General features: G+C 37.5%; 1 protein-coding gene across 3 annotated transcripts in view; it reads right to left on the bottom strand.

The window, feature by feature from the left end:
* The window catches only part of foxp4 (forkhead box P4), a 189,838-nt gene that overhangs the window by 57,653 nt on the left and 107,684 nt on the right, over window positions 1-24,501 (bottom strand). For 2 of the 3 annotated variants that reach the window (XM_056468745.1, XM_056468747.1), the window contains exons 5-6: window positions 16,652-16,738; window positions 5,522-5,675 (exon numbers count right to left, since the gene is read on the bottom strand). In XM_056468745.1, coding sequence (XP_056324720.1) covers window positions 5,522-5,675; window positions 16,652-16,738 — 241 coding nt within the window. The remainder of the gene's footprint in view (window positions 1-5,521; window positions 5,676-16,651; window positions 16,739-24,501) is intronic. The other variant, XM_056468746.1, reaches the window with a different exon arrangement.

Genomic DNA, 24,501 nt, shown 5'->3' with positions numbered 1-24,501 from the left:
CCTGGCTACCTCCATTTGTAATTATCACTGTCCCAACCAGAACTGCAGCTCACTGGGTGAATTAATCTTGGTGAGATGCTCTCTTGGCATTTTTTTTTTCGGCTTTTATTTCCCCTCAAACTTGCTGAATTCAGGATTGTTTTATGTCTCCTGGAAAGGCAAAAGGGGTCCTGGTTGGGAGGGAGATTTGAGGGTGCTAAAAAAAAAAAGTGAGAATAAATGGGGGGGCCGCCCATGCACGTCTGGCACTAACTGTTCCCGAAAAGCCACAGCTTGCTATGCTATCTCACATGGCAAAGACTTAATAGCAATCTAAATATTATGTCTGGTCCGCCAGCATTCTTGTCCCAATCCCCGCCAAAACAAAACTCCTCGCCTGGCCTGGCTCTCTTCATCCCCCCTCCCCCCTCCTCTCTCTCTTCCCAGCAGGCTTGGGGCCAGGGAAATGATGTATGGCCACACTTGCAGCTACAGGCTGTTGTTCACTAGTCACAGAAAACCTGATAGAACACCAAAGAAAGGGCCACGGATGTACTTTAACCCCGCAAATAACCAAGCCAGTGCGGAGAAGCAGTGGTGTTGCTGTGAACAGGGAGGCTTTTTTAAAGCAAATTTCTACTTTCGTGAAAGAGCAGCCAGAACATAGGAAGTGGAAGGGAGGACGCAGGGTGGAGATGGAGCGGTTTACCTACAGTGAAGTGTTTTTGTATTTCATTTTCTTCCAAACACACACATTCACACACACAGGGGCAGGTGAGGCGTTTCCCCTGTGGTTGGCCACACATTCTCTTTTTCACTCACACACACTTCGCAGAAAAGTTAAGCCAACCTTGGCTTTCCAGAAATTGTGTAACATGTAGAATTTGGTATTCGGTCTAGAAGGAATTAAAGCTGATGCGTGGCATCAAGTTCAAACTTTACTAAAAATGCAGAGACTGTAAGTAAACCATTCGCTGGCTCATTTCTCTGTCAAGCATAAACACTGTGGTGTTTATAAAATATTGTTGGTTTGAGCAGCCTTTCAGAGCAAAACTGTTTTAACCAATGGTGCAAGTTTGAGGCACGGTAACCAGTTTGTTGGACCAATTGCAGATGAGCCAAGATGAGTTAAGGAAACCTGTTTGGAAACAGGCAATATTTTTGCTGTTTTTCTTGAAATTTCCTGTTTTTGGAATAAGAACACAAGCTCACTAAGACTTCTGTCTGGTCAAATATTTAGTTAAAACAGTTCTACCAATCTAAAATTTTAACCAAGTTTTAATACATTTAAAAAATTGTTTATTCCAGTTATGACAAAACAGATTTTCCAGCATTCTCTAGTCTTCACTATCATATTAGTGTTCATATATCACTTCAATATACAGATTTGCTGCAAAAAACATCTCATTTTTAATGTTAATAAGTTTCTATATTTTTTCAGGAGTATTTAACGAATAGATGGTGAAAAATATTTGTTTATTTTTCATGTGTCTATTTATTTAAACAGAAATCTTTTACATTGTAAAATTATTGACTTAATTTTTAATCAGTTTTAAAGTGTCCTTGCTGAACAAATAATTTTTATTTCAGTAAAACCTTACTGTCTCAATGCTACTGTTTCACCTCAGCTGGGACTGCATAATACTTTTGGTTTATTATCTAAATATGATTCACATTCATAAGTTAGATAGGCAATAAAAAGCTGTTCACAAGGCAATATCAAAAATTCCCCTATGGTTTCTTGTGTCTGCTTCATTCTCTAGCTCCATGCATCAAAAAACCAAACAAAACAAAAAAAAACTGAGGAAACGTTTGGCATGGTGATCACAAAGCATTAAGCTGAGTCCGACAGATCTGGTTGCACCCTTTGGACAGGAATTAAAATGACTTACTGTAACTGTTAAGTGAATATTACAAAAAAACAAAAGCCCTCCCGGCTAGCAGTCTGTCTAATGCAGTGAGTCACTTAGGGGTTGAAACTCTAGCCTTCCAGAGGGAATGACTGGACACGCCAAACAAACATCAAAACAACAACAACAACAACGGTTGGCGCCACCCATGGATCAGAGAACAAATCCTTTTCAGCGGCAGCTACGGCCAAGCATGACTAGCCAGAAGAATGCGCATGGTTGGCTGGCCAGTCATAATGGAGGGCTTCTTTTGAGAGAGGGATTGTGGGGAAATTCCGTGATTCTGCTCTGTCGCAGGATTTGTTGAAGGGATTCCAAGAGCCCAGAGTTTATTGTTCTTCAGACCCCTTGAAACAATGACATAAGCAATGGGGATGGGGGGGTGGGGGGGTGGGGGGGATGAGTGGTGCAGGGGTCTACGCCAGAAAGATGCCAAAGCCAAAAGTTTACAGCTGTCGTGAAAAATTATTTTCATCAATTCACAAACCTTCCTCTGCCTTGCCTCCTTCTCTCTCCCTTTTTTTTTCTCTTAGCAGGCTACTTTTCCTAAAAGCACCCGCGCATGTATGTGTGTGTGGTAAGGCCACTCAGGATTCCGGATGACGAGTCCATGTTTTCTTAAGACTGAAATAATCAGAGATGTCAAGAGCAATGGGCGAGAATGAGAGTCAAGCACTCTAATAAAAGACCGGGATCATTTTGGAGGCCCTATCGGCAAGAGTGGCAGGGATTTCGGCATGGAAATTGGAGTCAGCTCCCTGTTTGTTCTGTCCTGTTGAGGTTCTCGTAATGTTACAACCGCTGTGGAACCTGTAAAAGTTGATGCGTCTAATTTCGGCGGACGGTGGCCAGTTTGCAGTCAAGACTCATTTCTGGTCAGGCCCTTTGACAAAACGAGGAAAAATGGAAAAACTAATTGAGAAAGGATCCAAAGCCTCCATTTCCTTCTCTAGGATAAGAATGTCTGGTGTGCGCACACACATTAGCCCCCCTCCTTTTCAACCTGTGCACAAATCACAGTGAATTTTGTGGCATATTTTACCTATTATCCAAATGACTGCCTTCCACAAAACCAACAATCAAGCTTTGCTTTTATCTCTTTATGAGCTGATTAAGTTAACAAGCTTCACATGTGGCTCTATGGACATGGCTGTAGTTAGTCTCCGGGGGGACTCCATCCCGCTCTAATAGATGGAGATGATAGCTGATTGCCAAATTTTGGAGGAAGAAGAATGAGGGATTCATTTTACAGCCAGATTTATTAGCATTCAATGTTGCGCGTGTAGTAGCGAGTGATCCATGTGTGTGTGTGTGTGCGGTGAGGGCTGACTAAGGAAGAATCAGTGGGCGGCGGGCGCAGGTCTGGCCTCAGCCTGAGACCGCCATCTGGTCTTGGGCTATGGGTACGAACACAGATGCTGCATTTATTTAGCACGCTGCATTTCCTCCAGAGCTCCACTTTCCTTTAATAGGCATCACTAAAGGAGCGAATCAGACGTTCTGTGGTGTTTTTCTGGCTGTTGAGGACAAGAGGAGAGCTGTGAAAGAGACAGACCACCGGGTTGAGAGGGTTGTGGCTGTAGCACCTCGCCCTGGGGCTCTGCAATGTCAGATGTTTGTGGGCAGTATTAACCAGCTAACAAAGTTGGGGAAGAGGGTTTTTTGCCTTGAAAGATGTACGTTAATTTAAGTGGGTAAGTAATTGCAACAAAACTGGCTGGCCAACAAAAAATAAATAAATAAATAAATAAATAAATATCCCACAAAATGCAGCCATCATTTTTGACTTCAAAGTTCTAAATTATGCAAATGTGTTTTGGTATAATATAAATACATCTGGCTTACTCTATTTGAATTCATAATAATAATATTAATTCCTTACATTTATATAGCATTTTTCTGGACACTCAAAGCGCTTTACACATTGGGGGGAATCTCCTCATCCACCACCAGTGTGCAGCATCCACCTGGATGAAGCAACAGCAGGCATATTGCATCAGACCACACATCAGCTGATTGATGGAGAGGAGACAGAGTGATGAAGTCAATTATGATATGGGGATGGTTAGGAGGCCACGATGGACAAAGGTCAGTGAGCGAATTCGGCCAGGATGCTGGGGTTAAACCCTTACTCTTTTTCGAAGGACATTCTGGGATTTCAAACGACCACAGAGAGTCAGGACCTCGGTTTAACGCCTCATGCGAAAGACGATGCTCATTGAGTAGTTTAGAGTCTCCATCAATATACTGGGGAGTTAGGACCCACACAGACCGCAGGTTGAGCGCCCCCTGCTGGTCTCACTAACACCACTTCTGGCAGCAAGCTACACTTTTTATAGTGTCTTTTATCTAGCTATTTTATGGGGTATTTTGTCTGATTACACCAAAACACCTTTCCCCATGTTTTTACATATAAACAAGTTAAAAATTCTGAAAGTGTAGTAATGCAAAATTTTTATTCAAGATTCTGAAAACAAACTAAATGTTTCATGCTGAATAGATTATCATCATCCATAGGTATTTTATGAAAATCGAGCAAAATAGGGATCAAGAATTATTATTATTATTATTTTTTAAATGATTGAATCTGGCAGCACCAGGTTTATCGCTACATTCAAAAATATGTTTTAATTGAAAAAGATGAATATATTAAATTAAGATAATAAACTAAGAGAACATAAAACAGAAATATACATACTGTTACAGTAATATGCTAAATAAAAATAAAGAAATATTGCTAAAAATATTGCTATAATAAGCCTTTGACTGCTGCTCTACCAAACGATTGACTATGTTTTTACAGTTTTAAATAATGACTGTTAAAGTTGGTTTACAAAAAAATATATAAATACAAAACATTATTTTTTGTATATAATTACAAAAATAAATAAATGAAACAAACATAATCCTGTTGCACTACAACACTTGATTTTAGTTTTATTGTAATTTTTTTTTTTAAAAAAGACAAGAAAACATGTTAAATGAAAATCTGAAATATTTTATAGCATACTTCAAAAATAAAGGTGATTTAAGTATTAAAAAATGTTTTATTTTGAATATTATTTTAAATAAATTGCACTTCATTTTTTCATAGTATATGTATTCTGGTACTTTTACCATAAACCAACATATTTTTAATTAGTTTTAATATGTTTTAGCATGTTTTCTTTTATTGATATGTGTTCTTTTACTTGTTTTCTCTTATTGTAAAGCACTTTGTGACTCAATGTCTGGGAAAGGTGCTATATAAATAAACCTTTACTTACTTACTTACTTACATATCAACCATTTGGTAAAGGCTGATATTTTAAAAAATATGGGATGTGTTGCAGAGCGTTGCATTCAGAGTGTTAACTAGCGACATTAAGAGTTAAGAAATTCAATCAATTTTTTTTTTTCTTGGTGCGGTAGTTAAAGGGATAATAAAAAAAATATACTAAAATAATGCTGGGCAGCACCTTATGCGATTGTCTTATGGAATAGCAAACTGCCAAGGTGTGCAGTCATCTCTGCAGATCTATGACAACTACCCAGTATTCAGACTAATTTAAAGTGCTGCTGTTTTGCAGAAAAACTGTGACTTGTGAGCCTGGTTCAACAAATGCTGTGTTTGATTATATTGGGATGTGTACCTTGCTGCAGGCTCTGAATGGGTACTGCTCCTTGGCCCGGCTGTAGGTTTACCAGGCCTTGTCTTTGTAGATTCAGAATGTGTTGCTGCTGTAGCTGTTGCATCTGGATCAACTGCTGTTGAAAAGCCAGCTGTTTATTCCCCAACTGCTGCTGCTGCGAATGAGAAGAGAGAGAGAGAGAGAGAGAGAGAGAGAGAGAGAAACATGTTAAACAACAATGAGAAAAGCGAAAGGAAAAAACTGCAGGATGGAGAGGGCGGGAAAGATGAGACATTCATTGGCTTTTATAAGCCTTCAACCTCGTCCAGGACATGTTTAGATAGGACATATCCTGGAATAGAGATATTTTCCCCTCCAATCACCAAAGCACATCCTGTGGCGGTAGACAACAAGCAGACAACAAAACGCTGGGTCTCGGTTCAAAGTATGGAAGTGCATTGTGAAGCCTCGTGCATTAAGAGATAACACATTAATCTGTGAGTGACAGGTCCATGTGGTCTAGAACCAACACACTTGCAAACACGCTTGTTCGTTCCTGCGTTTAGCAATCTGTTAGCATGTGGTTGGCGAGCAATTAACACGGCAATAAACAGTGACTAACAACATCTGCGCGCAATGCTAAGACCAGTTCCAGATTATATGACATCAGATGTTTATCATTTTACGATAAGGCTTGGTATTTTTTCACTACGCATGAAATATGCTTTGCGAAACTCGAGAAGCGTGACTCCAAACCCCTCTTTCTCTGTTTCATAAACAGGTCACAATGTGTGTGGATACTCATCACTCAACTATCAAAAGATTTATTTTTTCTTCCAGCCGACTCCTGGTGACGTTTAACAAAGAGATGAAAAATGAGCAAACCGTTTTATCAGCTATGACATAAGTGGGGTGTACTCCAAGACTAGCCCTAAACTTGTATAAAAACAAGACATGAGTGAGGAAAAAGCTTTCAGATCTTTAGCCAAAGATGGAACGGAACAGAAAAAAAAGGCCAAGGTGAAGAATTAGACTGGAAAGCAGTGCATAAAGGTGATGTGTGTAATTTATGATGTTTAAAGTGACCCAACATGGTAACCGATGACATTTTGGGAGCTTGGACAAGGACTACACTACTGTTCAAATGTTCTGATTCAATAATACAATGTCTGGGTGGAAAAAATTGTATTGGGGTTATACATTTGAAGGCTAAGAACTTGTAATTCTTTTAAAAATGTTTTTAAAGTGCTGTTTAAAGAAATTTTCAACACTTTTTTTTAAATCTAATAGTATTTAAAATTAAGTTATAATAACTAAATTCTTTTGTCTTTACCACAATGACAGAAAATAACATTTGATTCGTTATTTTGCAAGACAGTATTTGGCTTAAAGTGCAGTTTAGAGACTTAACTATGTTATTAGGCTAACTACTCAAGTTAGGTTAATTAGGCAAGTTATGGGAAAACAGAGTTTTGTTCTGTACCCAACCAGAAAATAATAATTCTTAAGGGGGCTAACATGTACATAGGGGTGGATTTAACCAAAAAGCAAGGTAAGCAGCCACGTAGGGCCCCAGGAAATCAGAGGGCCCCCAAATAAATACCTAGAATTATACTTATACATTATATATAACATTGTTTTCTATCGTAATTTGCAATGTGAGGGTCTCATTCATTCATTTTCTTCTCGGTTTAGTCCCTTTATTAATCAGGGGTTGCCACAGCAGAATAAACTGCCAACTTATCCAGCATATGTTTTACGCAGAGGATGCCCTTCCAGCCGCAACCCAACACTGGGAAACACCCACACAAACTCTTTCACATACATACACTACTGCCAATTTAGCTTATTCAATTCACCTGTACCACATGGCTTTGGACTGTAGGGGAAACAGAAGCACCCAGAGGAAACCCACGCGAACACGAGGAGAACATGCAAACTACACACAGAAATGCCAACTGACCCAGCTCGAATCAGCGAACTTCTGGCTGTGAGGCGATCCTGCTACCCACTGCGCCACCGTGACGCACATGGTGGGGGTCTAAAAAATGTAATTTGAATGCAATTATTACATCTGCACAAATGTGTCCCCCACCCTCAATCATGGACCAGTCAAATCAGTAAAGATTTAGTTTTAAAAACGAAATACTTCATTTATTATTTTTAGTTCAATTTTCAATCATTTAATTTTAAGTTGTGATTTCAAATTCAAAAGTTATACAAGATGCTTTACATGTTGTTATTATTTAGCATTAAGAAAAAATGTAGAAAAGCAGACCGAGTGATATAAAAGAAAAAAACAACAACAAAAAAACAGCAAAATAAATTAAAAAAAAAAGTACAAAACGTGCATTTTAGAACTTTTGGGCCCATTGGCTGGAATTGCTTAGGGCCCCCAAATCACTAAATCCGCCCCTGCATGAACATATAGACATCACCTATATGCTAAAACTGCAGGTTAATAATGTTTATACAGTATATAATAACTTGTATTTGATTGTAACTTCAACTTAATTTGTTTGTAATGCAAAAATGTGCATGTTTTGTAAAAAGTGCCTTTAAAAATATACTTGAATTGAATAAAAATATTGACCTTAATTTTTATTTTTTACATTTACTTCAGCCAAACTAAACGAAACAAGACTTTTTTCCAAAAAGAAAAAATATTATAATTAGGGATGTCCAGATCTGATCACATGGTTGGAAATCGGGCCCGATCACATGGATTCAGACTCGATCGGAATCGGTCGTTACCTCCCGATTAGGACTCAAATGTATATGTATATATTCGAGTCCTGATCGGGAGGTAACGATGTGTTATAAAACAGTGAGAATATATTTATTCTCATTATTTTATAACGCATCAATAGTTATGCGGTGGCACCGATTTAGACATTTTTTTTGACTTCACACAGAAACAGCAACGCGTGTGGCATGACATCACTTTGTTGCAGAGACGCTATTGGTTAAATGCCTGTAAAGTAGGAAGCAGCTTGAAGTGGAAAGCACGACTATGTCTGTGGTCTGGAGATATTATAAAGCTGATGACGACAACATTGCCATAGCTCAAATACTCAAAACTAAATGACTTGGACTCGGAGGGAAAAAAACCTGATCGGGACATCCCTAATTATAATATAATATTATAATAAAACAGTACTTTTAATTATATTTGAAAAAGTTCATTTTGACAGGAGGGCTAATAATTTTCCCTTCAATTGTATGTAAAATAAGAAAAATCTGCAAGAAAATAAATAATAATTTAATAACGTTTGTTTAAAAAAAGTTTGTTATTGTCTTGAGACAGCCCGGCCTACAAATGTCATGGTTAATCTATGATCAGTGTTGCAAAACTATGGTTAATTTGTGGCTAACATGGTTTACCTATAATAACCACATTTGTTTGGTTTTAATATAGTAAGAACAATAAAATTCTAGATCCGAAAGGAGCAGATTTGGCGAGTTGAGTGTGTGTTTGTGTGTAAGTGTGAGTGCTATGGAATACATGGCATGTGGCGATAAGGTCAGTTGGTGTCGTTGTGATAAATGTCCTCTTTCCTGAACTGGCCTGAGTAGAACTGCTGTTTCCAGTGACACGCTTTTTGATGTTCCCCCAATGAGAGATGCGTCTTATCTCCTTTAAGATAACGGCTCAAAAAAGTGGAGGGGCAGAGAGGAAAAAAATGTTGAAGGAGGGAAGGAAAATAAAAAAAGAAAAATAATTAAAGGTGGTTTCTTAATCTCACTGTCAGAGAAGTGTTTGAGGCCGCCGCCCGGGGCACAAGGCCTCATGGGAAAAGGCCACATGGGTCAACATCAACAGAAAAGAGAGAAAACACAACCCTTCCAAAATCTATTGAGCTGCTTTGTTCCCTATTGCCTACACTAGCATCAGCCTTCAAAGACAGCATCCTCATAACAGTTTGGATACAACTGATTTCAGTCGGCCGACATTGGCTTGCTAATAATAGTCTGATCATAAAATATTCGCCTAAAACCTTATGTAAAATAACACTTTTTTAACTATTATGAATTATATTATATAGCTGCTTTGTGTTTATTTTTGATTGTTTCCCCGTTTTGGTGTGTGCATAAATTTTGACTTTAGTTTGTTTATCCATCCGTGTTTCCCCCCCCCTTGTTATTTTGTTTTTGGTTTGTTTGTTGTTATTGTAAATATTGGATTCTGTATATACATAGCGAGTAGGGGTTGGACACCATACTTTTCTTTTCTGTAAATATTTTCTCCTGTTTTTATATATAGTCAGGGAGGTAGGGGTAATTTGTATTTTATTTCTGTTATTTTGTTAGGGGTATTTAGTTTCATTTGGGTGTTTAGGTAGGGTATAAATGTCTATTTATTAATTATAGGTAGGAGGTATATTTTTATTTATAATTTTTCTTCTGTGGGTCCTCTTCTTGGTATTTGGCTTCACATTTTGGGTGTTTAAAAAAAAAAAGATTAATAATTTACAAGTGATTTCAGTCATCTGTCATTGGCTTGCTCATAATAGTCATAAAATATTAACCTAAAATATTATGTAAAATAAAACCTTTTTAACTATTATGAATTATATTATATAGTAGCTAAGTGTTTTTTTTTTTATTTGCTTTGGTGTGTGTATAATTTTTTTATTTTGTTTGTTGTTTATCCATCAGTGTATCCCGCCTTGTTATTTTGTTTTTGGTTTGTTTGTTGTTATTGTAAATATTGTACTCTGTATATACACAGTGAGAATCAGTAGGGGCTAGATGCCACACTTTTCTTTTCTGTAAATTTTATCTCCTGTTTTCATATATAGTCAGGGAGGTAGAAGTACTTTTTGTATTTTTATTTCTGGTATTTTTTTTAGGTGTACTTAGTTTCATTTGGGTGTTTAGGTAGGGGATATATATATATATATATATATATATATATATATATATATATATATATACATATATTTATTTTTATTATTTGGCTTCACGTTTTAGGTGTTTAAAAAAAAGACCAAAAAAAAGACAAATAAACGGACCCGATTCCAAGGGTTCATAGAAGTGAATTTATTTGTCCAGTGTTCTTTTGTGTTACGTCCTTGACCCTAGACCAGTGTTGTAACAAATGTTTTAAATGCAAGCTCTCTTAGACAGCATCATTTTTCGTTAAGTGTCTCTGAACAGCTAGCAGAAAGTTATATTTATGAAACATTCATAGAAATACATATTTATTATATATATATATATTTTTTAAATAATAAATGTAAATCCCTTATTAACGAAAGCATTCTTTTAAAAATGTTCTAAAGACAAGAAAGTTCCAAAGAATGTTCTAATAATGTTTTAAAGTTACTTTCATTCATTCATTCATTTTCTTTTCAGCTTAGTCCCTTTATTTATCTGGGGTCGCCACAGCGGAATGAACCGCCAACTTATCCAGCACATGCTTTATGCAGCCGATGCCCTCCAGCCGCAACCCAACACTGGGAAATACTCATCCACACACATACACTACGGCCAATTTAGCTTATTCAATTCACCTGTCCCGCATGTCTTTAGACTGTAGGGGAAACTGGGGCACCCGGAGGAAACCCACACCAACACAGGGAGAACATGCCAACTGACCCAGCCAAGGCTCGAACCAGTGACCTTCTTGCTGTGAGGTGATCATGCTATCCACAGCACCACTGTGACGGCAGCAAGTTACTTTCAATACTTTCAAAATGTCAAACAGAATGTTAAAACTTAATAAAATGTGATGATTTCTAATTATTTTACAACCTAATTTTGGAAATGGGAAAAAAACTTGTGCGAGTACAGTTAATATCACATTTAGTTTATTGCACATTACAAATGTGAGAAGCAATTAGTTGCTAGCTGCAGTAGCTTAACAGCAACTGGTGTCGCTAATAACAAGTTGTTGTTTTTTTTCAATTCTACATGAAGTCTCTTAAAGAAATAACTGAACTTCTTCCTTAACATTTTCTTGATTCCATCTCCACACAGTCAATCCAGATCTCTTTTAAAACTTTAAGAATGACGGATGCGATAACAGCGCAAACAGAGAACACACAAGCTAAATAAGTGAAGTAACGCCAATATTCAGCATGTCTATCCATCTCCCATCCTCCTCCTCTTCATCCCTGTCTTCTCTCCTTTCTCTTTCACTCCCTGTTTGGGTCCCATGGGACACAGTTCAAGTTCTTTAACACATTGTGTCTGCACGCTGTTTACATTAGATGCAGTTGAGTGGCTAAAGCTAGCGGAGTAACAGGCCTGTCAGCTTGATTTATGAGCACATCAAACAGAGTTTGGGCACGCCAGGCCCGACTGACAGCGCTACTTCATTAGGCTGACTCCAGGGTGACTCCACAGCTCAACCGTCAAACTGAGAGAAAGAGAGAGAAAGTGGGTAAAACAATAAAAAACAGAAAAAGAGCAAAAGTCGGGACTGATGATGCAAAAATGTGTGTGGCAACCATCTCTCCCTCTCTTCCATCCATCTTTCTCACCTCTCAACCCGCTTGTGCTGACTGGCAGTGATATGGGTGGCAATTAAAGCATCTTTTACTGAGGGAGAGCAAAGCATGTCATCTCTCCAGTTTTAGCTTACGAAAAACAGAAAACATCTCAGATTTTTCAATTTCAAGTAAAAAGTTTATGAACAGGTCAGCAGTGTTGGGGGTAACGCATTACAAATAATATGAGTTTGAGCAATAATATCACTGTTCTAAAGGCTGATTTATACTCAACGTGTTTGCTAGGTTTTTTTTTATTATACCAAAATGAAACATTTACATTCCATTATATATAAAGATCTAGATCTTCAAGATCTCCAAAATCTGCAAGAAAGGTTTACGTTTACAAAATTGCTTGAGTGCGTGAGGCCATCATCTCAATGGACAGTGATTTTATGCAACTAATGAGACAAAAATTACGAAAGTAACAAACAGGTCGCTTCAAACTTTCATTAATCTGTTTATAATTATAACAGCAGAACGTTTTTGTTAAAGGGTTTAGAAAAACTTGAAAGATAACTTTGTTAAAACCAAAAAAAGAGAGGGCATGGCAAAAGTGGAAACCCGTGTGGTTTTTGCAGAATTTTTTTCCACCATTCATACTGTAGGTTTTACATTGATCAATATACAGTACTACAATTGTGAATTTAAACAATTTAATAGTTACAAAACTAAAATGAAATAACAAATTATTTCTTTTATAACTGGAAAAGAATATTTGAACCTCTCAGTTTACAATGCACTGATGCTCTATTTTTCTAAGCTTTATTGGTGATAATGGTCAGGAATGTTGGACCATTATTGCCATTTTAGCATATAAGTAGAAGACAGAAACTAGCCAGACAATAATAAAATAAAATAAAAATTTAATTAAAAAAAGTATTTTTTTAGTAAATGTATTTTTTGTTTTGCTTTTATTCTTTCCATAATAAAAATATATATGTAGAGCAACACATGTTCTGTTGTCATTAATATTTTAATAAACTACAATCAACAAAAAACTATATGAACAAAAGCATGTGATGCATCAAAGTTTGAGTTAAAGAAATCTTGAATGGTTATAGAAATCTTTATAATCATTAAAATAATTTCTAAAAATGATTAAAATAATTTGTTTAAAAATCTTGAATAATATTAATGATTTGACAAAGTTCTGGAAACTTCCTACTTCTATGTTTATCCACCTGTCATTTTAAAGAATATCACAATGGCGAACGCTTCAAGAATAAAAGCCTCGTCTGTTTCGTGAGGTGCGAGCATAGTCAGCAGTGGTCCGCAACGCGGGGTCAGGCAAAAGTATAAATCCGCCTTAAGTAACAAGTAGCGCTTTACTCAAAAAAATTAAGCAAAGGAAAAGGGCATCGTCTTAATGGACAGTGATTTAATGTAAACAATAAGCCAAAATTACAAAAGTAACAAACAGATTGCTTTAAACTTTCATTATCTGTTTATATACGGCTCTGGGGTCTGTATATATGGCTCTGGGGTCAGGAAGTTCTCAGAAGATAACATTATCCTAAATTATATATATATTTTTGTTTTTTTAAAGGTAAATGAAGGTGTAGGTCATACAGTCTGTTTTTGATTGCAGAGCTCCTCTATTTAGAAGAAGAAGAAGAAGAAGAAGAAGAAGAAGAAACTTGCAAGTTCTGTCAGAGATCAAGCCTCAGCAAGCATAAGGAAAAGTAAAGTAACACATTACTTACCATACAAACTAAGTAAGTAACGCAACTAGTTAATTGGGGAGTAACTCAATACTATAATGCATTACTTTCAAAAGTAACACTGCAGGCCAGTAATGCTAATAATGATGAATGAAAGTGAAATAAAATACATTGATGATAGATCTAAGAAGGTGGCATCATAGCTTCCCTATGCCACTCACACCAATAGCATGGCAGAAAAAAGAAAAGGGAGGTTTCAGAGGATGAAGGACTTTAAAAGAGGGCTTGAGGGATGAGAAACACCACACATCTTTCTGTTGCTATCTTCTCCTCACGCCTGACTGCTTCACTTTTAGTCCAGTGCTGTCAGTGCACTCATCCCCAGGGGAACACCACGACACCACAGACAACACACACATAAACACACAGATGAAACCTTAAACATGGCCTAACCCAATTCACTTATATCTGATTTCTTTTCCCTTGTAGTGATAGTCTGGACAGCATCCATTCATCAGCTCAACGATGATTTTACTGTCCAAAATGTTTACTGATTTAAATGTCCAAAAAATGCTCCACATCTTGCTAGATTAAATGTGTTAGCTAAACATTCACGTCTACATACCTGCATAGAGCCATATTTCAGGCCAACTAAAGAGGCCCTGAACAAACGTGCACTGATCCGCGGGGAAGACGAGCTGACCACTGCCCTCCCGATTTAATTTCCCTGCTCTCCTCACTCGGAGAGCACACCATCTCCCTAGCTCCAATATTTAATAAGGGAAAATGTCTGAAAAACTCCCGAGGCCTTGAATAAGGTTAGTCAAGCTTTTTTATACCTTTTCCCTCCCTCTCACTTTTCAATCTTTTTCCCTTTCTTTTTTTTCTCAGCCTCTGTCACGTTTCTTGACTATCTGTGGAAAATGTCAGGATACTGGTCTCATTTGAAGAGCGTGTATGTGTGGCTCCGTGTGTTTCAGGCACCTCATGCATTTGCCACGCATTTGCTCTATCAGTCACAACGCTGTCTGGGGCATATTTAACGGGTCTTAATCCCTGTCCTCCTTGGCCTATAGAATATAGCCCCCCTCCTTCCTTACGTCACCCTCCTCAGGTCAGTCTCTCACCTGCTATAAAGTCAAGAGCTCATTCATTTTCTGATGCTCTCAGCCTCATTCCTTCACAGCTCAGATAAGAATATGTGCTGTTTGATATGACATTGTTAGCAGAATGCTGAAAATACAAAGTTTAAGCTATGTTTCGTACTTAAAATGGGTTGCAGCTATAGGTAAACTTGCTAAAAAACATTTGTGTGCTCATTGGTTTAAACATTTTTTAACAGGGGTCCCCTAAATTCCACAATCCACTTTCCGCTTTTAATTAAACAGGCTACCATAACCTGTATTTAGCAAGCGTACATGCAGTTTTGTGCTAATCTCTTTTGCGCTAATCGCTAATTTGTTCTTTTTGTTAAACATATAATTGGTATGTAACACCAACCTAATCACCAGTTAGCCAGGTTAAAAGACAAGTTTGACCAAGTCAAGATAAGTTTGACTTCCATAAGCTGCATTTTGCTAGCAACTGTGTGCTAAAGCATCTTAATCACCAGTTCGCCAGGTTAATGAGACTAAGTTTGACCAAGTCAAGATAAGTTTGACTTCCATAAGCTGCATTTTGCTAGCAACTGTGTGCTAAATCATCTTAATCACCAGTTAGCCAGGTTAAGAGACTAGTTTGACCAAGTCAAGATGAGTTTGACTTCCATAAGCTGCATTTTGCTAGCAACTGTGTGCTAAAGCATCTTAATCACCAGTTAGCCAGGTTAAGAGATACGTTTGACCAAGTTAACATAAGTTTGATTTCCCTAAGCTGCACTTTGCTAGCAACAGTATCCTATTTTCACGATTTAGGGTTATTTCCAAAGAGTTATTCTTTAAATCCATTAGACTGACCAGTGACATCATCTTAAACACCAGGTTAATTTGACATTGGGGCAATATAGGTGATCATAAACACATTTAATGACTAAAATATGTTTCTTAGGCTGGTTTAAGATGCCGTTTTCAGCTTGCCGCAAACACAGTCCCCTAGTTTCCTTACACCCAAAAAACTAGTTATTTTTATCCAAGGTTATCATACCGTAAGAAACTTGTACTGGCCCATGTCTACTAGCCACTATGTGCTTATTCTTCTACTAAGCTGATTGTTCATTAAGTCTTCTTGTAAACTCCTTGATTAAGTTGTATCAGATATAGCTCAGGCCAATGACACACAGGCCGCGAAAGTTCGGTTTTCATTTGACCGCGAGATTAACGCAGATCTCCTCTCCCACAGTGCGAAGACGAGTGATTATGCCCTTGCCTTTGTTGTGCTGTAGTCTTATCCTCAATGATCCAACATGATTCCCCCTCACCTTCATTACCCAGATCAGGTCCTTCTCCTCCTCCAGTGCCTTAATTGACAATTAAAGAAACTCGTCGGCTCCACCATAGCGGGTTGTAATAGGGATTTTCCACTAGGCTTAGCAAGCGGCGACTTGTAAATTAATACTTAACGAGTATTAGCGGGGAAGCCGCTGGTTAGGTTTGGAGCATGACTTTGGTCAGTGGCAGAGAAATGAAAATCCATATCCCCCAAATGTCTTAATCCGCATTTTTGAATCACTTAATACACAAAATGCAATTGAGCGTTCGAGAGAGGAGGAACGGCATCCGTCTATTTTCCTGCTGAGGATTTCATGTAATGCTCAGTGATTACAGAGCCTTTATAAGGTCTGTGCCGCTCAGTGCAGCACGAAATCGCTCATCCAATCATCTCCCATACCAGAATACAGATCTTTTCAAAGAGTTGGCTTCTGATTTTGAGAGGAATTGGCCTCTGCTGGGTGACAAATGATGTGTCAGCCTTCTTGAGGATGCTCATGTAGGGTGCCATAAGGGTGAAGTACACTGTGAAGTGCACTACAGAGAGAGGGGGCAGGACTTTCTCACCTCTTTGGCCTGCTTCCCTGCTTGCTGTTGCTGGGTAAGGAGCTGGAGGTGCAACTGCTCCTGTTGCTTCTTGTAGTACTCTTGCAGCTAGACAGAGACAGAGAGAGAAAATCAGGTTAATTTTCTGCAAACAGCTCTTTTTTATATATACCAGGTATATCTGATAAAGTAGCTGGGTGCAAGGAGTCATATGTGTCTAAAGGCATCAAAAAAATGAAAACAGGATAAAACAAGATCAGCTTCTTGCTTAGGGCCTAAAGTGCCTCCATAATAAGGCATATTCATCTTTTTTTTTCAGCATTCCACTAAAAGGCAGCTTAAACACCTGGCAGGTGGCGTATGAATGTGTCCTGTAAATCATCTGTCCACCTTTCTCTCGGCGTTGCAAACCTGACAGCATTGAGACAGGCTGCCTTATTTATGATTGACTGAACTAAAACGCACAACACCTGTCTGAGAAAACGCTGGTAAAATTTGCCCTCCGCCCCTAATCTCAATGCAGTTTTCATTACATCCTGTATAACAGTGATGATTGGGACCACAGATGGTAGAAGCCAGCCAAAGATCAGCACAAATGGCTTTTTTTGTGTTAACCTGATACGACTTGATATACTTAATAAACAAACTGGTGCGCCCACTTTTTAAATAATCTATTTATTAAATTTTCAGGCAATACAGATACAACAACAAACAAGAAAACAAAGGGGGGGGGGGGACTTGTAATAATAAGAATAATAGCTAAAATAAACAAAATTAAAAATAAAAAGGGGTCAATAAAATTAGAGATATTGCATATTCAAGATCTGACCTCATTATATCAACCCTCTGGTGAGTATGGAGGTTATGTTTAAACCCATATGCAACAAAAATGGATCCCACCTCTCATGAAATAAAACACCTTTACCATGTAAAACACAAGTTAAGTAGTCCAGCGGTACATATATATAAGTATTACCGTTTGTAGGAGTTTTGTCCGCTATACAGTTCAGGAGAGTACATTTTCTTGCACAAGATGTCAAGAACTTGCAAAGTGTTTCTTTATTTTTGTTCATAATAATCATGTTGTATACCCCAAGCAGCATATGCTTTGGGTCACAATCATGTGGGACCATTTTGAAGAAACTTACCAACTTTTCAAAAATGTTTGCTCAGGGTGGCAAATGTTTTTGATCTACCACTATAGTCTGTGGTGATTACATAATGAGTAGTATACATAAGTTGTACTCTGAGTCTCCGTCTTTGTGATTTAGATATATAATGTCCATGAAAGTTAAAGAACAAACCTACCACCGTGAAGTGGACATAGCCCATTATGGGTGTTTTTGTGGTTTTGTTTGCTTGCGTAAGAGGTTTGTGTTAAGTTAATAAAGCACAAGAAAGGTGTTTACACACTGGTTACTGATTTAAAAATCAGCTGAATGGGCCTCTATCTTCTCCACACAGGTAAACATAGGCCTGCATGTGCTTTATCACGGTGAAACTGCCCAGCATGGCACACCTTGCTCTGAATAAAAGCTTTGAGAACAGAGAGAGGCATGTGGGAGTCAATGACTTCAAGTGTGCATAGAAGGGTTAGGGGTACGTTTCATTCTTCAGAACAATGAAGGTTATTAGACAAGAATAAGAGACAGGTGTGTGAGGGCAGAACCGTAGAGATAGGATTAATCATTTACAATTATCAATTACTAATACTGTGAAAACTTTAGGAAGTACAGAAAGTGTTTTTATTGGTCACTAAAGCAAACATTTCAAACATTATTCCTCCTTCCTGTATACCTAATTCCTTTAATCATTTATTCTTTGTGTGAAAGGTTTGATCGAAACCCAGGGTTGCTAACAAATATCTCAAAACACAATAGCAACCACTAAGAACATCTTAGTAACCCTTTAAATGTAGTAAAAATGACTTAACATTCTTTAAATGTTCTGGCAACACTATCTAAAAACTTTAAATGGTCAAAACACATTAGTAACCATATTTCAATGTATCAGCAACCACCTGCAACATCCTAGAAATTACAAAAAAAATGAACTAAGCAAACTCAGTAGTGTAATTAAATGAAAAAAAGCTTTCGTATTGCACCTAAACAAGTAGGCATCATCACCCTAACAACCACTAGCATCACCTTAGCAACCAACTAGATTTTTTTTTAGATTTTTCCTCAGGTATGTCTTGCTGGTTACAATGTAGAAACTGCTCTACAACAGCCTAAACACTCTAGTAAACATTTGAACATGATAAAAAATCTTAGCCTAAAGCAAACATCACAAACATTATTCCTCCTTCCTGTATACCTAATTCCTTTAAACATTTATTCTTTGTGTGAAAGGTTTGATTGAAACCCAGGGTTGTTAACCAATATCTCAAAACACATTAGCAACAGCTAAGAACATCTTAGTAACCCTTTAAAGGTAGTAAAAAGGACTTAAACAGTCATTCAAATGTTCTGGCAACACTATCTAAAAACTTTAAATGGTCAAAACACATTAGTAACCATATATCAACGTATCAGCAACCACCTGCAACATAAAAATGAGAAAAACGAACTAGGCAAACTCAACAACCTCACTGAATTAAAAATAGCTCCTTTTATCACCTTAAGTATACATCAGTACACCAACAACCACTAGCAATACCTTAGCAATCGACTATATATTTTTTTAAAGATATTTTCTCAGGTATGTCTTGCTGGTTACAATGTGAAAAGTGCTCTACAACAGCCTAAACACCCTAGTAACCCTTTAAACATGCTAAATAACTTAAATAATTGCATATAAATGCATCAGCAACCATCCACAACACACTAGCAACTCTTGAAATAGGCTAAAAATGGCAGGGAATTCAAGTTAAATGGCTTTGATGTGCACTTGTAAACCTGGAACTATGTTCAAAACCGTTAACTACAACAAGAAGTAAACTGTATACGCGTGAGGTGTACACTGACAAAGGTTCATCATAATATGCTAAAAGCCCTCCTTCCTTTCCTACATTTGAAAGAGAAACATATTACACACGAGGGGCTTCCTGTTACGCTACCATGTTTACCTTTGCCTATTTGAACTAGCTGCTACCTTCAACCAGCTACTCTTCAACAGAGGCCTAAGTGAGACTGGCTCGCACCCACTAACACTGTCATTACACATCTCCAGCCGTAGCTCTGGCTAACCGCAGCGCCCACCGCAGACCCACCGCTGTTTGTTTTACTTTCGGATTATTAATTTACCCAGGAAAGCCTATTAAGATTAAAATCTCAGCTTCGCATGGATGACCTATTTGACATGGAAGTACATGTTGACCCAAGGAGCAGAGCACGGAGGCCCTCGGACACATAAGGACCGTGAAGGAGCGCCTGGGGGAAGCGGCTGAAGCTGCTGTGGAAAAGTTGAATAATGATACCCTCATTAACTCCTTATCACACATACTGTTTACAGATGCAATGCAGACTTGCTCAAGGAACCAAGCACTTATTAGTGAGCTACATACCAAATCAAAACACTGTACAGCTTGGAAAAGAGCGAGGTGACACAAAATACTTTGTGTGACACTCATAAACTATATTTTTTTACAGATATTAGTTTTTTAATTATTACGCATGTAGATATTTTGACCTTTAAATGAACAAGATTAAGTGGAATATTTGTACTTTTTAAAGCATTCATTTGTCAGACTGCAGACATTTCAACGATTTCAAATTAATTAATGAACTTTCTAAACTAAAAATTATTGAAATTTGTTAAGTATAAAATGACCTTGACTTGTTTCTGACACTACCTACAGTATCTTGATTTTTTTTAACTAGTTTAGTTGGAAAAACAGAAACAAACAACAAAGACCGGACATTGTGGCTTTTGCATCTCTTCTCGCTAGGCGCAGAATACTGTTGTCTTGGACCTCCCACAACCCCCCTTTATCTAATTGTGACTCAAAGATTTTGTCTTCTTTTTAAAATTGAGAAAATTAAATAAAATATCAGAGGTAGGGGAGAAAATTTGAAAAATGGCAACAATCTATTGCATTCTTTAATGATTTAAAAACCTTAGATGTGGATTGGGGGAAGGTATATGTGTATGTACAGTTGAATTCAGAATTATTACCCCCTTTGATTTTTTTCTTTTTTAAATATTTCCCAATTGATGTTTAACAGAGCAAGGAAATTTTCACAGTATGTCTGATAATATTTTGTTTGTTTTATTTCAGCTATAATAAAAGCTTTTTTATATTTTTTTAAAACCATTTTAAGGTCAAAATGATTATGCCTTTTAAGCCATATTTGTTTTCGATAGTCTAAAGTATAAACCACTGTTATACAATAACTTGCCTAATTACCCTAACCTGCCTAGTCAACCTAGTTAAGCCTTTAAATGTCACTTTAAGCTGTATAAATGTGTCTTGAAAAATATCCAGTAAAATATTATTTACTGTCTTCATGGCAAAGATAAAATAAATCAGTTATTAGAGATGAGTTATTAAAACTATTATGTTTAGAAATGTGCTAAAAAAAAAATCTTCTTTCCAGTAAACAGAAAATGGGGGAAAAATAAACAGGGGGGCTAATAATTCTGACTTTAACTGTATGTATATGGTTTGTTATTATTTGTCTTTTGAGCATTTGTATTATTTTATTTATTTTAATTATTATTATTATTATTAGTAGTATTAGTAGTAGTAGTAGTAGTAGTAGTAGTAGTAGTAGTAGTAATAGTAGTAATATATTTAAAAAAAAATCTATATGTTGATTGTTTTATTTGGGGATAGTTTTGTTGGGGCAAGATATGACTGTATATGGTGTGTGGGCTGTTGTAAAATGTTATTTGCAAGAATAAAAAGTCCATGACAAAAAAATAAAAATGTAACTCACCCAATTTGAACTTGTTTGATAAACTGTTGTATATGATAAAAGTTTATTCACCCTTCATTCCTTCATTTTAGTTTCTTCTGTTGCACAACAAAGAAGATACTTTGAAGAATGTCGGTGCTGTAGCAGGCACCCATTGACTTGCCAAGTAAATGTTTTCAGTCTATGGGTACCAGCAACCAGCATTCTACAAAAATATCTTTAATTTGTTTAGAACGAAAGTCAAAGATTTATCACATGAGGGAGAATATATGATAACATAATTTTTGTTTTGTGAATTTTTTATAATTTTTTATTAAATTTGTATTATTTTTATTACTTTCTCATCAGCTCACACATCCTAAAAACAAAAAATACAAATATTGATATGCTATTGTACAAGTGTAAGAAATACCTGCTTAAATATTTCAGTGTACATTATCCAATAAAAAAATGACATTAAAATGACACCAGGGCAGCGCGGTGGAGCAGTGGGTAGCACTGTCGCCTCACAGCAAGAAGGTTGCTGGTCTGAGCCTTGGCTGGGTCAGTTGGCATTTCTGTGTGGAGTTTGCATATTCTCCCTGTTTCCCAGTGATGTGTTACAGCTGGAAGGGAATTCTCTGTGTAAAACATAGGCTGGATGAGTTGGCGGTTTATTCCGCTGGCAATCCCAGAATTCTAAAGAGACTAAGCCGAAAAGAAAATGAATGAAAATGACACCAGGTCTTCCATGTCTGAAACCCTGCATTTCAAAATAATAATAAAAAAAGACTTAAATGATTGGCTGTCTGTCTTCAGAAAATTTATCTTGGGCAGAACCGAGTGTACACACAACTCTGTGTGGCTCTGTGGGCTCTTCAACGATCCTTGAACTCGTTCATCTCCTGCCGCTTTAACCAGGCGAGTAGTTCTACAGAGTAACACTAAACGGCTGTGTTCCTGCTACAAAAGCCATCTCACACCACTGCATCCGTTTGACTACCTGTCGCCGTGGCTCTTTTTACGGGATATTGAAGGTGAGCTACGACGCCGATCCACAGCCCATTCAAACAGAAGAAAGTCAGCGAGCCGTAAGGTGTGAAGCGAAACTCCATTTACCACACTAAAAGGCATTGGGCTCACAATATGTCGCCCATCTCTAGGCTTAAACTCTCTTCCACGCCTCGCCGCCGCCCGCATGGCCCTGCTGCCTCTCGCCCACTCATTACCCCTTTAATTCATGCCAATATGAAGCTGAATAGTTGCAGGAATAATTAAGTTTTTTTTTTTAATGATTTGATTCAGTGGGCCCTTTTCACGTTAACTGCACGCCTTGAAAGGCATTCACCTTAGATTCCCATTATTGTGACCTTGGTTTTACTTAACAGCAGTGAGTGGGGATGTAAAAAAAAAAGGAAAAAATATATCAGCTGGGCTGTAATTAAGGGTTGGAGGGATGTAAAGGTTAACTCGCACATGCATAAGTGCACACGCATACATAAACATGCACTTGCTCTCTCTTTCCAGCACTTTCTACCGATCTTTCTATGTGAAATTGTATTTGTGAGGGTATTCACATGCAGAAAAAGCCAAAGCCCACTCGTTCTCCCACACACACACACACACACACAGTGGGATGAGATCAGGGACGGATTGCTCTACTGTACGTGTGTGTTGGCAGCCTCTCTGATTGCTCCATTTGCCGCGTGCGAAAGAGTGAGCATTAAAAGCCACTTCTCACGTGGTTCATCACCACTGCGAACCATTAAACCCACTGGCTTTTACTGGAGATGTAAAACGGCCCATGAACGGTAACTATTTCAATTTCAATATCCTCGTTAAACATTGAATAAAAAAAGGAGAGAAATAAAGCGGGAGGAAGAGGAGGGGGGGCAAGAGTGCAACGTTTCTTTCTCAAACAGCTGAATTTTGATTTCTGCGAGCGAGCGACTCTTGATAAATTTGTCAGATCTGCTCTGTGCAATTTACACTCGCCTAAAGCAACCTCCTCCTCGCTACTAAATCAATTCCGTTCTGTCAGGATCATTTATGCCATAGAAAACTGTGAAAAATAATCACACGTTCTCCATGGCAGAGGTATCTGACCTGATTTTGTACTGTGTGTGAAAAGGTTGAGTTTTTGGGATGTTAAATGTGACTCTGGACCACAAAACCAGTTATAAGTGTCAGTCTATGGAAATTGAGGTGTATGGATTATATTAAAGGTGAATAAATATGCTTTTCATTGACGTTGTTAGGATAGGACAATATTAGGCTGAAATTCTACTAATTAAAAATATTTTAAAAATATGAGAAAAACATTATTCAAATTAATTTCTTAGAAATGCTCTAATCACTAATGAAAAATTGTATTTTTATATACCTAATAGTTTATTATAGTGGTATATTTACGAAGGCCCCGTTTACACTGCCATTTAAATGTGACCCATTTCATATTATGTGCTCATATGTGACACAGATCGGATCTGTTCTATGATCGTGTAAACACAAAAAAACGCATGCAATCAGATATTCAGAGATCGGTTTCAGGTCTCCTTCATATGTGGAAATCAATCAGATATAAATCGGATATGTGACAATGCGATTATCATGTAAATAGGCAGATCGGATTTATTGAGGCATTCTGTTTTGTGCATCAATAAACTTGCAACAATGTGGTACTTCTCCATGGTTTAATTATGTAGAAGGAAGAGCATGTGTGAAGACGCCGACACGGTAAACAACAACAACAACAACAGAGGAAACATGGAGGAGGAATGTGGTCAGTGTCCACAATTTGCTCCCACCAGACCTGAGATCTCTCTCGTACACACAAATTCCTCTGAATGGTGGAGGACACCATATATAAACCATAGGCGTAAGCGTGATGACGGCCCATTCCCTCCTCCTCCACCTCTGCTTCAAAATCATTTTAAAGTTGGGCCAACTTTGCATATTTCTCAGAGCTAAAAGCAAGACAATTTCTTCCATCGTGGCTAGTGTGGCGCAGATGCTAGAACCCGCCTTTACGAT

Source organism: Danio aesculapii, chromosome 11 (assembly GCF_903798145.1).
Source record: "Danio aesculapii chromosome 11, fDanAes4.1, whole genome shotgun sequence".
Lineage (NCBI taxonomy): Eukaryota > Metazoa > Chordata > Actinopteri > Cypriniformes > Danionidae > Danio > Danio aesculapii.
This window is presented reverse-complemented; position numbering and strand designations above follow the sequence as displayed.